General features: G+C 44.8%; 1 protein-coding gene across 6 annotated transcripts in view; it reads right to left on the bottom strand.

Annotated features, from left to right (window-relative positions):
* LOC135236213 (stromal interaction molecule 1-like) overlaps positions 1 to 12,210 on the bottom strand; it is a 50,489-nt gene extending 38,279 nt beyond the window's left edge. For 4 of the 6 annotated variants that reach the window (XM_064302451.1, XM_064302448.1, XM_064302452.1 and 1 more), the window contains exons 1-3: positions 12,048 to 12,202; positions 11,479 to 11,627; positions 10,527 to 10,658 (exon numbers count right to left, since the gene is read on the bottom strand). In XM_064302451.1, the coding sequence (XP_064158521.1) occupies positions 10,527 to 10,647 (121 nt within the window). In that variant the 5' untranslated portion in view covers positions 10,648 to 10,658; positions 11,479 to 11,627; positions 12,048 to 12,202. Of the gene's footprint in view, positions 1 to 10,526; positions 10,659 to 11,478 lie in introns of all 6 variants that reach the window. The other 2 variants (XM_064302450.1, XM_064302449.1) reach the window with 2 other exon arrangements.
* Positions 12,211 to 14,671: the final 2,461 nt, after the last annotated feature.

Raw genomic sequence — 14,671 nt, 5'->3', positions numbered from 1 at the left:
CGACTCGCCGTCGCCGATAAAACGCAACGGATGTTCGCAGCGACGGGGAGGGCCCCTTTCAGCCGTTAATGTCACTCGCCCAAGCTACCGGCAAATAATTATCATAGCATGGCACGCATCTGTGCCCAAGGCTTGTGTTTTGGTGCAGGCAGGAAGCTACATGCCCGGGTTCTGAACCTCTCCCTCCTTCTCCAGAGCGACGGGCAAGCCTCTGAAGAAGATCAGACAAGATGGAGGCGAGTATCCTCCGAGCGTGAAAAACACGAGGGGGACCTCACGGACGTTCAATAAGATCTTTTTTTTTTTTTTTTTTTTAAGACGGCAGCCAGTGCTTCTAGGACCACGGGGATTTCAAGAGCACGTTCAAAACATCTAAAATTCCTTAACTCAGGTCATTAGCTTCAGCACTTCTAACCTGAAGAGAGCAAGAGAGGAGTATGAAAAGGCTGATGAACCTGCTGAGTGAAGAACATCTCACCCAGGCTATTTCTGAGGAAGTTAGAAGCGTGGGTACCGACGGTCTGACTCGGGGCGACACCTCAGCCCTCAACACATCAGGTCCATTCCAGCGTTCAGCAGCGAAACTCTTATCCAGGCCGACTGGCACAGGCCACGTTTTGCACGCTACCCATCAACAGGGCTGGACAGAGCTCCCGGGCCTCGCTTCTACGTCGCCATGCCGACGCCACGGAGACAGGCTTGGTCATCCGTTTCCTGGCCCGAGAGTCCGATTCCCTTCATCCCCGACCTACCAGCTGGGAGGGAGAGCAGAGAGCGCCCCTCCCGAACCATCTCTCCACCACCAGTCCACCCACTCGTCTCCTCTCCTTCTGCTTTCTCAATTCATCATCTGTGCGCATATTCCACGGAATAGCACACTGGAGATCACGCTGAAACCCACTTCTGAAACATAAAGTAAATGAGCCGGCACTTCTACATTCCGGGGAAGAACTTCCATTGTGTCAACATCTTTGTACATGACAATGTACACCAAGTTGTGAATACCCTATTCACACTGTAGAAAGGGTAGAGGCTCCACTAAAAAAATGAGTTTGAGAACCATTTAATTAAAAAACCATACAGGGCCAATGTTCTTTCCGCTCTGCGGGACAGACTAAATAACAATGGCAATAAAACACCATTACAAGTTGGCGCGTGAATACAAATGTTACACTTACTTATTTGTGTTTGCCAAGGCCAAAGCAGACCAGAGCCACCAGAGAGTGCCCGTATGTTTACACTGCGGCAGGGATTCTTAACGCCCCCATGTGAGTGGAGGGGTAAACATTGCGTTGCTTAATAACAGGCCATTAAGAGACCGTTTAAATGATGAGAGGGGACACACACACACACACACAGACACACGCTTGCCAGCTAGTCAGAGAGAAACACAGAGAGAGCAAGGGACCAGGCCAATCAGGAAATCAAACAGGAAACAATCCACCATGGGCCAAATGCTTCCATAACACAACTGCATACTACTAATGATCATTCTGATGGAAACATCTAAGCATCTTCTAGCATCAGGATTCTTCGTCTTGGAACTTAGTTATACTAGTGACGGACATTTCCATTCTCCAATGGACATTGCGTACGTAAACGATCACCTTTGTTAATGCAGAGAGATAGTTGAGTGCAAGTAAGATGTAAGCTTAGTGTAAGATGGCCATCAGAAGCTGCATTTCACACTGATAGACTCAGCGGTGCAAGGCAGGCGTGGTCACCAAACAGTTCCATGATACATTAAGGCACAAAGAGTTCAACCATATCAACCAGGTCAAACACACGGACCAGAACCATTACAATTCAATGGTGGCACACCAAAGCCCTCAAACTGTGCACAATCACGACTCCAACTGAAATAAGCAGCTACTCCATCTTTCTGAAAAACCAGCAGAGTTCAAGGAGGCTGTGAATCTGATCTAGCTTGTGAATGATTCTTCACCAGCATCTGGCACTAAGCCATCAAGGATCCCAAACATTAGCCTCAAAAATCACAAGGCAATGCTGAATAGAGCCTCAGCAATACCTCAAAAGAAAGCACGGTAAGTACGGGTACATATAATAACCTGCTGAGAAACATCAGCTGGCAACATTGACCCAAACCAGGGCAATACCACAACCGGTTTAATAACTAATAACTACCAGGTTATAGGAATCAGTAGCATAGCCTACATTTACATCAAAGTGCAGTTGTGACCACCTCTGACCAAATCAGTGTCAGTAAATTAAAGGAGAGCCCACTGTGAAGGTAAGGTGAGCTAGACTACTGGTGGCGACGCACTAGCGTGTCAAAAAGAGTGTCCTTTTCATTATACGGTTGGGAGGAGTGGTAGGAGCACCCATCATAAAATGGCAGATGTATGTACAGACCAATGAAACCAAGATGTTATCTAACAAAACGTGTCACATAATATAGACTGCAAGGAAATGGTTTAATTTGCTTTCTTTAAAACCTTAAGGCTTTTTCTCAGTGTATTTGTGAAATTGTTCCTGGCTAGTAAATTTGTCTTAATTTTTTTTCAAAGAATTCAGGTGTGAAGGTTGTCATAAATGAAGACACAGTGAAATTGTTGTAAACTCTTCTTGTCTCACCACAGCCAAAGCGGCCACAGTCTACCAGGTAGAGTCCTGTTAGGCTCTATAAATTGAACCCTAATTAGCCTACATAAGAACAGCGTACCAGACGCTGTTTCCCAAACCTCCCCTTCCTCCTCACTTGTATTTAATTCCTGTGATTCTTCTTAGTGGAGAAGCGTGTAAATAGGCCTGCGTTTGCTTCGAGACTGACTGCAGCCAGAGGACAAGCATCAATGTACAAGCATGCTGGGTATTCTGGTCAAGCCTGTTCGGATATCTGACAAACCTTCCTTCCCAAATGCATATTCAATACATTTAGGACAACTGAACCTTGTCATTCAACCAAATCCCTGGCATTTCAATGCTCTATTCACACAGTACAGTACAAGGAGCAAACTCTTTTACTCTGTAGCACACCACTTCCACACCCCAGCCAGTGCAGTTAAAAAGATACAAATTAATAACAGCAGAGAATTACAACAGCTATGAATTACCTTAGCCAAAATAACAATTAGGCCTACTTTCATACAAATCAAACCAATTTTATTAGTATAGAGCTTTTTACAGAGAACAGCCACAAAAACCCCTTTAGAGTTAACAGAAGAGAGATAGGTAATACTGTAATATCAATACTTAATACGATAAAATACAAATATTTCAATAGCAGCATTTTTTATTTTCTTCACCTTTTGGTGTGATCTTTTGATACAAGCTTTTGATATGATGCGTCAGTCTATAAACTGTTGCATAAACAGACCGGGTTCTCTGGTACTTTTTGAATTACAGCCCATTTCATGTGAAGTGGTGGGTGTATCCGGCAATGCAAACAAACAGGGATTAAACAGATTGGGAGTTCAGCGTGTGAAACAAATGAAAAGGGAGAGTAAAAAGGTGCTCTTTGAACCCGAGGAAAAGCAACTAAAGCAATTCAAGGGGAAATCCAGAAGTCACTGACAAGAATCTTGAAAAAGTGAGAAAAATATGAATGACACAGCCTACCACAAAGCTCTTAAATTCACACGCATCGTGCTTTAATGCAAACTGCATAATGTCCAAATACGTAAAAGGTTAAAAATATGATTATAACCTCTGCCCAAAGCTCTGCTGAATCTGTACACTTGCTCTGTGATACACACTGGATGCACACTGGGCTCTGTCACACACACTGGATGTACACTGGCTCTGTGATACACACTGGATGTACACTGGGGCTGTGATACACACTGGATGTACACTGGCTCCGTCACACACACTGGATGTACACTGTCTCTGTGATACACACTGGATGTACACTGGCTCTGTGATACACACTGGATGTACACTGGCTCTGTGATACACACTGGATGTACACTGTCTCTGTGATACACACTGGATTTACACTGTCTCTGTGATACACACTGGATGTACATTGGCTCTGTGATACACACTGGATGTACACTGGCTCTGTGATACACACTGGATGTACACTGGCTCTGTGATACACACTGGATGTACACTGGCTCTGTGATACACACTGGATGTACACTGGGGCTGTGATACACACTGGATGTACACTGGGGCTGTGATACACACTGGATGTACACTGGGGCTGTGATACACACTGGATGTACACTGGCTCTGTGATACACACTGGATGTACACTGGGGCTGTGATACACACTGGATGTACACTGGGGCTGTGATACACACTGGATGTACACTGGGGCTGTGATACACACTGGATGTACACTGGGGCTGTGATACACACTGGATGTACACTGGCTCTGTGATACACACTGGATGTACACTGGGGCTGTGTACACTGAGTACACTGGGCTGTGATACACACTGGATGTACACTGGGGCTGTGATACACACTGGATGTACACTGGGGCTGTGATACACACTGGATGTACACTGGGGCTGTGATACACACTGGATGTACACTGGGGCTGTGATACACACTGGATGTACACTGGCCCTGTGACACACGGATGCTGCTAACGCACCTCAGGGAGAAACACTGCAGCAGAGCAGGTGCCAGCTGGTCCGATCCTGAGGAATTCCAGAGAGTCGTTTAACTGTGCAAAACTCCTAAGTAGGGCATTTCTGAAAAGCTTGTTGAATCCGCTCATCCGTAGCCATTGAGCTGTGTGTGCATGTGCGTGTGTGCGCGTGTGTGTGTGTGTGTGCCTGCATGTGAAGAGAGAGAGAAAGGGGGGGTGGGGTGGGGATTCCTTTAGTATTCTCAGCTAGGTGGCAGAGAAAAGGAAGGCTGTTCAAACAGGATTACCTCCAGCGCAGAATGAATCAGCATCTCTTTCAGCCAGTGATTCAATTCAGCACAATTCCTGCGGTATTTCTGGGTGGCTGAAGCTGATATAATATATATATATATTTTTTTATATTCAGGAATGCATTTCTCAAGCAGGCCACACGGGCGCATGACTACGCACCTTTAAATTCTGGGGGAGGTGCGCGGCATCGACGCGGACGTGCAACGGTCCCACGCGCCGCACGTTCCGCACAACCCCATCGCAGACCCATCTTTACGTGCGCACCGCAGGAGAACTAAACAGCCCTCAGTGGCATTAGGCGGAAGGGTGTGTTACACCGCCAGCACTCTCTCTTCCTCCTTCCAGACTTAAGCCACCAAATGCGCCCGCAGAAGCCCGGAGAAGGATTAGAGCGATCATCCCTCACCGAGCACGGGGCTCATCTGCACCTTTATCTCAGCTAATGATGTAAAGACCGGGGGACTTCCTTAAAAGGCTTTCTGCCGACAGCCCCCATCCGACAGCCAGCCAGCCAGCCAGCCAGCCAGCCAGCCCCCCCCCAATAAGAAAAGTGGCTGGACAGGAAGCAGGAAGGCCACAGAGCCAGCCTAAGGGAAGGCCGCGAGCCAAAACGCTACAAATGCTACCTGAGAAATGCGCTATAACCAGCATCTTCAGCTGCCCTTTTTCAAGTGCCCCGTCACAGTGGGGGGACAGGGCTGGAAACCATCCGCACCCCTCCAGGGCAATTCTTCCCTGAGCTAAAATGTAAACTGGATATGACGCAAGCGGGCCCTTTTGGGGTCCAAGAGACTTTTTTGAATGGTCCTGATAAATATTAGGACAAGTTGCTGGAATCGGAATGCGTTGCTACCAACAGAGAGCTGGCCGTGTTTTCATTAAAACTAGAGAGCTGATAGAGACACTGACAGAGTGAGAGGCAGGGAGACAGAGAGAGAGACAGAGACAAGGAGAGACAGAGAGAGAGACTGTAAAGCAAAGAGAAATATTGTAAAGAAATACTACAAGATTCTCAGCATACAGACATGCCATCAACCTAATCTTCAGACAGACACCATAACATGCAATTACAGGCACACTGATGCCTGCTGAGGACAGCAACACAAGCACGGATCATGGCCTAAGTGGCAAAACACGTCTGTTTGGTCTGCGAGCAAATTAAAATCCATTTTAGAATGCGCTTCGGAGACCGTCCTAGTTCTCCTTGTGGTGAGTATAGCATTTCTCATGAAATGAATGTTCACGTAGCAGCGTACAAGTTCACTAATGAGGCAAGGCAACAAAATAATGTTTGATTGCTCTGAATAATTTTCTGAGAGGAGACGTGCATATGTCGTTGGTTTACATGCGCAGTAAAACCGTATTGGCTGGAACATTACTGGGGCTGTAAATACACTGAGGAAACAGTGAAATGGCAGGAACCATCATGGGCATCACTGAAGCTACAAAGTACACCTTAATAACATCGGACTGTGGTGTAGGAAAACAAACACTACGTACAAAGGGTACAGGACAAGCCATTTGTCATGAAAGATCAAGTGAACACAAGTTATTGACATATTCTTTTCATTTTTTAGTCCAATCACTTAGTTTGGATGTGCTGAATTTGTATGAGTGTGAAACGAATCTATTTAAGCTTGCGCATTACCAGTCCACCTTGGTGTCATAGAACACACAAAATTGCATGCGTGCATACACTCACACACACACACACACACACACACAAACACGCATGCGCGCAGACACACGCGCACGCACACGCACACACAGTCCCACTGCACTGCAGCAAACTCCGGAGAGAAGCATTCCTAATCAAAAGGTAAATCTCCCCTCCAGCTGACAGACTGCCATCGCAGGTACTACCACTTATGTCACCTCAGCGGGCTTTGAGAATGACAGCAGGCCTAAGTGTGTGCAGGGACCGGCCACTGACAAACCTGCTCACAGACAGCCTGGGACAATCATCAACGTTTGCTGTAGCGTTCAGTACAAAGTAGCCTAAACTATTATAAGATTTCTCTCAGGTCCAAGAAACCACTGTCCTGAATGCCTCTGTTTGCGCAATGCATTTTATAGCAAGATTGGGCATACAAAATTAATATTGTAACAATAAAGTTAATAAAGTGATACTATGCAACAATTTAATTAAGGCTCAGGGTCCCAGTCAGAGCTTTCACATTTTCTGCTTAATCGTTTGTCAAAACCATTTTGCTGGAGATCTACGAGATTGATATGGGCAATGTTTTATGTTTCATCAATCTGAAAACCAGCATTTCTGGGCAAGATTACCATCAAAAAGTATGTGGCAGCCTGTTCTAATTAGTGGTTTCAGCTACTTCCGCCACACCAGTTGCTAACAGGTAGCCTATATAAAATCAAGCATACAGCCATGCAATCTCTATTGACAAACATTGGCAGTAGAATTGGTCATACTGAAGAGCTCAGTGGCTTTCAACGTGACACTGTCATAGGATGCCACCTTTCCAAAAGTCAAATTTCCACCCTGCTAGAGCTGCCCCAGTCAACTGTAAGGGCTGTAATCGTGAAGTGGAAACATATAGCCTAGGAGCAACAACAGCTCAGCTGCGAAGCGGCAGGCCACACAAGCTCACAGAACGGGACCGTCGAGTGATAAAGCGTGTAGCACACAAAAATCACCTGTCCTCGGCTGCAACACTCATTACAAAGTTCTAAAGTACCTCTGGAAACAACGTCACAAGAACAGGAGAGTGGAGGCTGTTACTGCAGCAAAGTGAGGTTTAACAAGCGTATATGGGTGTTCAGATGTACACTGCATTTCCAACAGTATGTGGAAATCTGACAATCTGGAGACCAGTTAGGCCTCAAGTCAATGGCTCACGTATGACAAAGGCCATGCAACTTCTGCTTCAAGTAGTCCTGAAAAGTTGAATCTGTGAAATTATCTTTGTAGCCTGCCGCTACCCATGGCAGCAACGTGTACCAACTAGCTGGAATCGCCTGTCTATAGAGCAAACTGGCATATGCATTATTTATGAGTGCATAACTGCTTTCATATGCAAATTCAGACTACCTTCAAACAAACAACTTAATCCCTCTCACCCTCCATCTCCACCCCCCCCCCCCCGCACCCGTCCCTCTCTGCTCCTCCACCTTATCTCAGCAGCAGACGGAAGCATTGGAGGCTGGGCAGCCCAACGAGGCAGTGAACGCCAGGCAGGGACTAGAGAGGAAGGAAAAGGCCCACAGTGTCTGCTTGGAATAGGGATGGAGAGACCAGATAATGGGACGGAGGGACGGACGGAAAGACAGACTGAAAGGGCGATGATGGGCCTGAATGGCAGGGGCCTCTCTCTCTCTCTCTCTCCCTCTCCCTCTCCCTCAGTGGCTCTTCCGTACTTCCCCCGCGCCACGCCACGCGTCCTCTCCGGACTCATTTGTTATGCAAACTTAGCGATACTCTAGATTAGACATTTACATGTGCCCATTTTAAAAGGGCATGCGTTGCATAAGCTCCATTTTGTGCATGCGTCCGAGTGCAAGCAGCGTGCACCTGACCACTGATCCATTCGGCTAGCTCGGCCAGCTCGAGATACAGCCCAGTCATCATTACCTGTGCCGCTACCACTTCCCCCTCCCCTCACTCTACCAGGTCTGTCAGGCCAGAGCCTGCACCGCCCTCTCAGCCTTCCGTGCGGCAGTCACATGATGCAGTCATGTGACTGTAAGCCGTGCTGCCGGTCATCTTCCCAGTGCACCGAGCGCACAGCCGTACCGCAGACCGCTTCCACACATCCCGCGGAGCTGTACCTGACAGTGTTGGTAAATGGTAAATGGACTGCATTTATATAGCGCTTTTATCCAAAGCGCTTTACAATTGATGCCTCTCATTCGCCAGAGCAGTTAGGGGTTAGGGGTTAGGTGTCTTGCTCAAGGACACTTCGACACGCCCAGGGCGGGGTTTGAACCGGCAACCCACCGACTGCCAGACAATTGGTCTTACCTCCTGAGCTATGTCGCCCCAGTTCAACTGCAAACGATGCTTCGCTACAAGAGCCAGCGTGACCAGCGGTGCGGTCTGGGCTCATAGTCAGCGGAAGACTTTCTGCATTCCGTACGCATACGCACCAATATGGGCCTGGAGCTTTCAGAGTCTTTCCGCTTGAAGCCTGGTACTCTGGGCACTTGAGGACCGCTTAGAAGCACAGAGTGAGGCCTTTACAGCAAGGCCAAGCAATACTTTCAGGAGATGCTTTTCAGAGATACACTTATCAAGCTACACAAAAAAACTCCCACATGTGAGACACTCAGTACAGGGCAAATCAAACCTGTTGCAAATTCAGTTCAATTACTGAACAGTTAATGAGGTTGAGTTAATGAATCGAAATTCAACTTCTAAACTGATAAATGGCCATAATTTCCTATGCGGATTTTCCAAAACACTTAACTCGATTTCAATTCATTTCCTGAACCGAGTAAACTTAAACGCGCTGCTGATAACGCGCTGATAACGGCCTCTAAGATTTTCACTTCACTGATGCAGTCAAGCAAGGCATTCAAACCAGCAAGCTGGCACTTAACGCCTGTGCCCCGCACAGGAGAGTAGCGCAAGGGAAGCTCATGCCGGCCTCTTGACCCTGCAGTGCACAGCTCACAGCACGCCTTCAACTCAGCACACGCGCAGCGGTTTCAACCGCCTCCGGACTTCACACCGCTTTTAACGGCCTCGGAAAAACACCGTCGTCTTCAAAGCAAAGCAAAAGCCACAGTACTTGTCTTCATCATGAGCACATAAGCTCTGATAATATTTCCATAATGATTTTCAAATCAGTACACAGTTCCTGCTTTCAAATACCTTGCAGGTTTTACAGAAGTATCATGACACGCACATATATGCAATTGTTTTGAAATAAGGCTAAAGAATGTACTGTTTCTGCTCACTGCATTTCAAACGGATTTTGCAATTCACTCGTTCAGTACTGCTGCGCGTGTGGAGCAGAATTTCAGATGCTCAATTTGCAGTATATTACCACTACGCATTTGTTTTTAGCTCAGTCATAGCTGGTGATCAGCAGCGGCCTGACGATGATGGATAGATACTGTTCTCAAGACGCATCTTTCCAAGGAACTTCCTTGTCACCATGGAAACAAGCCAAAGTCTAGTTAAACAAGTCCCAGTATAGAAGAGAGTTTTATACTGACGGTCTTAAAGCTAATGTGCAGTGTATGCAAATGTTCATTTCAAAGCACTAGGTTCTGGGATGGCAGGTGCGCCGTCAGCCAGTACTATGGAGCATGCGCTATGCCAATACAGCAACGGCAGTTTGACATGTTTCACAATGAACAAGACCTCTGGCCAACAGATAAGATCCTAAAGATGAATTTTAACTACAAATCGAATGTCACCGCTAATGGTTTCATTGTTAAATGCATGTGGTGGTAACTTCAGCACTGTCATCATCTCACGGATGACAGTGTTCAAACCTTCGGAGAATGTATAACCAGACTATTCTTGGCATGGCTGGATTTAGAGCAGTCTTACAGGCTATAAATACAATTTTGGCACACGAGCGCAATGGCACAAAAGTTTCCAATGTTTGCTAGTGAAAGAATGCAATGTAGCTAGGCTCATTACAATCAATGTTAAATTGCGAATTGCGCTTTTTTTATCGGTTAGAGAAAGTTTACTTACCCGATAGCTCGTTGTCGGCCTGCTGCGGATCTGCCTGGGGTTGACCCGGCTTCTCCCCTCGGCTCTCCCCGAAGAAGCATAAGCATACAATCCACAGGGTCACCAGTTTGGTAAAATCCATTATGGACGTTCCTTTAGTAGGACCAAAAATAAACAAGGTATATGACTACCGGCTTAGTCTTTCTTACCACAGTAGTTAGCTACACCTACTGGAACTAGTCCAGATCCGTATTTGGGTCTGGCTTGTATAAATGGGACTTGCAATAAATTAGAGACATTTCATAACATCTATTTTGGATGCCGTTTCGCTCTTTATACCAGTTTTGATAGACAATACAGGTGGTTTGTACTAAACAATCAATAACGTTCATAGCCAGCAAGGCTTTGTACAGTACTTGGTATGGTAGATATGAGAATCAATGACAGTAATAGTGCAACAGTTTTCTACACACGACTATCAACCCAGCAATATTCTGTCAATACAACTGTTGGGGCTGACATTTAAGCAATGTCTTGCTATCATAAATTTGCAAGCTACTCGCTGTGCAAGTTTGCATTAACTTGGAATGACTTCGAATAACAGACAACTAACGTTACTTCAGTTAGCCAACCTCAGATTGCTAAGAGACAGACTCTTAAGTTACCTACCCTAATCAGGCCTACGTTAAACCTTAGACTAACGTTAGTTGTGTGCAACATTGTTGGCAATCTAGCCATCATACCTCGCTCGCCAACATTAGCGAGCCAGCCATCTAAGTTAGGTCCGTTCACTAGAGCTGGCCATCTGTCCAACACACAGCTAGCAAACGTTAGCTATGGTATTGGTAGTCTAGTTAGCCAGTCAGTAATACAACACTGTAGCTAGCTACATAACAAATAACGTCAGCTACAAATATAGCTAGATAAATACATAACATCAAAACAAAAAATAAGCGAAATAAACCGCATTTACCTTTTAGCTCTGTCGCATGAGGTGCTCGTCTAGCTAACGTTAGCTAGATGGTTGTCACGCTTTCACGGATCGATATACTTTGCTGGAAATAATCAGAGACGCGTCTTCCTTTCGACCCTGCTCCCAAGAGAACCCCGTCCGTACTCCATCTGAAACCAAACAGCTGCCTGTTAGCGAAGTGATCCGATGTGGCAATTCCTTGAGTAGACAGTCAGTCAGCTAGCTCGACGTATAGTCCAGTTTTTCAATCAATCTTTTTTCGTCTTCGTGTGCGAGACGCCACTGTGGCAGGCACGCAGATTCTGTAGGGAAACAGGCCGGTTACCCGTTACCGGGTTTTTTGGCTAGCGAGGTAGCAAGCTAGCTTTAGCAAGCGGCTAGCCAGAGAAAACGACTGAATCGAATAGCGGCTGGCTAGAGGCTAGTTCAGATGACTGATACTGACGTTAGCTAACTAGCTAGTCTCGCTAGTTATCAAATCCCCAGCCCTTCGGAACTGTCAGCTCCAAGAGAAATAATCAGTGAATCCACCATTAAAAGTCCCCACGACTGCTATACGGATGGCTCACCCCTTTACACGCCAACCACTCTCGGTTTACCAGATATAGGTAACATTAGCTCACTGGCTCACGTTAACCTCCGCAGCCAACAACCCACCGCTGCGACGTCTGTGCACCAGGCAACTGCAGAGCGCATGTGTTTTACTCCGCCTTCTTGTAGCGCCGTCTACAGAAGAGGAGGTAAGATGGGTCAAAGATGGTGCATGTATACAAGATAAGTCATTCCTAATTCATTAAGCCTGGTGGGTAATGCAGTATCTGATGAAAAACACGTTTTCAAAAAACAACCTACAGAAATGCCAGGTTACTCACTTATAGCCTACAAAGGACTGCCTATAAGTCATTAATTAAAATCTAGGCCTGCCATTAAAGGTACTGATATCAAAATTGTGCCAAGTTACATGACACAATATTGGCTATCTTAGCTCACACAAATTAAACAAAGCTGTATTCCAAAGCAAGGCTAGACAATGTTTTCTAAATTGTTTCAAGTAACAATTTAGGAAGCACTTGTATACCTACATTTTGTGTGTGCATCCAATGTTTTTATTGGCTGATGTACGTAAATGTCCAATGGGGAGACATATTCTTTGTGGGCCTGGTGATGATGTAATCAGCAGGAAGAGGAAGAAGAAGAAGGAATGCATGCAAAATGCCATTCTGGGGCTTTTTTGTGTGGACATGTGAAGTTGTTTGTGAATTCTGTCTGTTGAAATGGGTCAGAAGGTACAGAAATTAATATTTTCAAGGGCTGAGAGTCTGTGGTGGTTGTGGTTATTTCTGCAGGGAACCTTGAAAAGTGCCAAACTCTTGGTGCTGTATATGTGTGGGATGGGATGGGATGGAATGGGATGGGAAAAACATGCTGCCCCACCAAGCTGTGGCATACCTGCCATCCCAATTTAAAGTCCGCGTGACATGAAGAACAGACAAATCTTGTTCCTGTGACAACACATTTATGTATTCAAACCATATACCGAATAAGCCTTAAAAAATAAATACAAAATACAGAAACGATACAGTAAAAATAAATGGCAGTAATGTAATGACAATAACAATATAGTGCTATTCCAATAACACATCAGTGATGCACAATAAAAAATACATTAAAAATACCAACCATTAGAAACAAGTACACACTTAATTCAGCTGTTTGGCATTGATCTTAGTTTGCAGCACAAATAGTAATATACATCCTTCTGATTTTATATACCCATTTTCAAAAGACAAGACTGAACACTGCAGGATGCACTGATGTATTCAGTATTGGTGGCTTAGACCTATCTGTATGTTGCCGTGAAAGAAATGACAGCCAAACATGTTTTCTCTAAAACAATTATAAACTACGTTTTATATAAACTTAAGTTTATTCCTAGTTCTGCTTCGTAACGGCTAAATGAAATAGAAACGTTTAAAGCAGAAACTTTCACAAATTAAAAGGCAGCCTGTGCCCACGACTTCGTCAGAGCACTTCATAAAGCGCAGGGCGAGACGAAAAGAGTGCAATAGTGCCATCTTCAGGAATATTTAAGCCAATTTGAATCGTGAGGCATTCTACTGGAACGGACGCCAACGAAAACGACTTCGACCCTTACTAGGCTACTTCAGACACAATCCGCTTAAAAATCGAAAATTTATCTGGAAGGTCTACCCAAAAAAATCCAACTGCCTGCCTCTTATGCAATCTACTTTAAACAAAACTCAGGAAAACTGATCAAAACTTTTCCCTCTGCAGTAGATGGCAGCAAAAGACAAGTTGCTCAAGTAACTAGAATAAAAGAGATATTTGAAAATGACAGTTTTTCAGAAAATATATTTGCTTAAATTCAGCTTAAAGTAGAAACCAGTGGCAAGACGGGGAAATGAAAATGTAGAGATGTAGGCTAGCTAGCATTATCTAAGAGATCGCAAACTTGCCAGGCAGACAACAATTGCTTATTGGCTTTAGGCCTACATGTTTTCTGGAATCAGCTGACAACATACCTAGACAGACAACATAAAACCAAAGACCACCAATTTTATCACTATTTTAGTGATAAAGCCATGTCTATTAAACTATCATTTTCCCAATTTACTCAACGTCACACGATTGTTTCAAACGAAAACACAGAATTCTGAATTTCATATATTAAAATGATTTAAGCCTGCAAGTCGTACAAATATGTTTCATAGCCAATCATACAAATGGGCGGCGCTAAAAGCTTGCAACTTCTGGAAACGTCACGTTTGTCTGGGATGTGTACATTACCTACCACTGTGTATAAAATATTTGAGGTGAAGTTGCATCTTAGGTAAAATAAATTATGAATAAATAAAATCTCAAACATACAACATGCGCTAAAATGTTTGGTAAAGCTATACCCGACATAGGTCTACATACTATGTTTTGACCCCTGCTTCTGTTCAACCACTTAGGCCTGCTGAATATGGGAAATAAACTTCACAAAAAAAGTTTTGATTAAAAAAAAAAATTAAAAAAAAAAAAACATACAAAGGCTACTATTTATGCTGAGATTTGAGTTTGTATATATGCAAACTGCGTATATGATAACAAAGAAAGACGTTTTGTGAAAGTACGCGCGCTTATTTGACTTCGTTACATAAGCATAGCCCATTTCCTTTTGTAATGGTCC

This window comes from Anguilla rostrata, chromosome 12, assembly GCF_018555375.3.
Source record: "Anguilla rostrata isolate EN2019 chromosome 12, ASM1855537v3, whole genome shotgun sequence".
NCBI classification, from domain to species: domain Eukaryota; kingdom Metazoa; phylum Chordata; class Actinopteri; order Anguilliformes; family Anguillidae; genus Anguilla; species Anguilla rostrata.
This window is presented reverse-complemented; position numbering and strand designations above follow the sequence as displayed.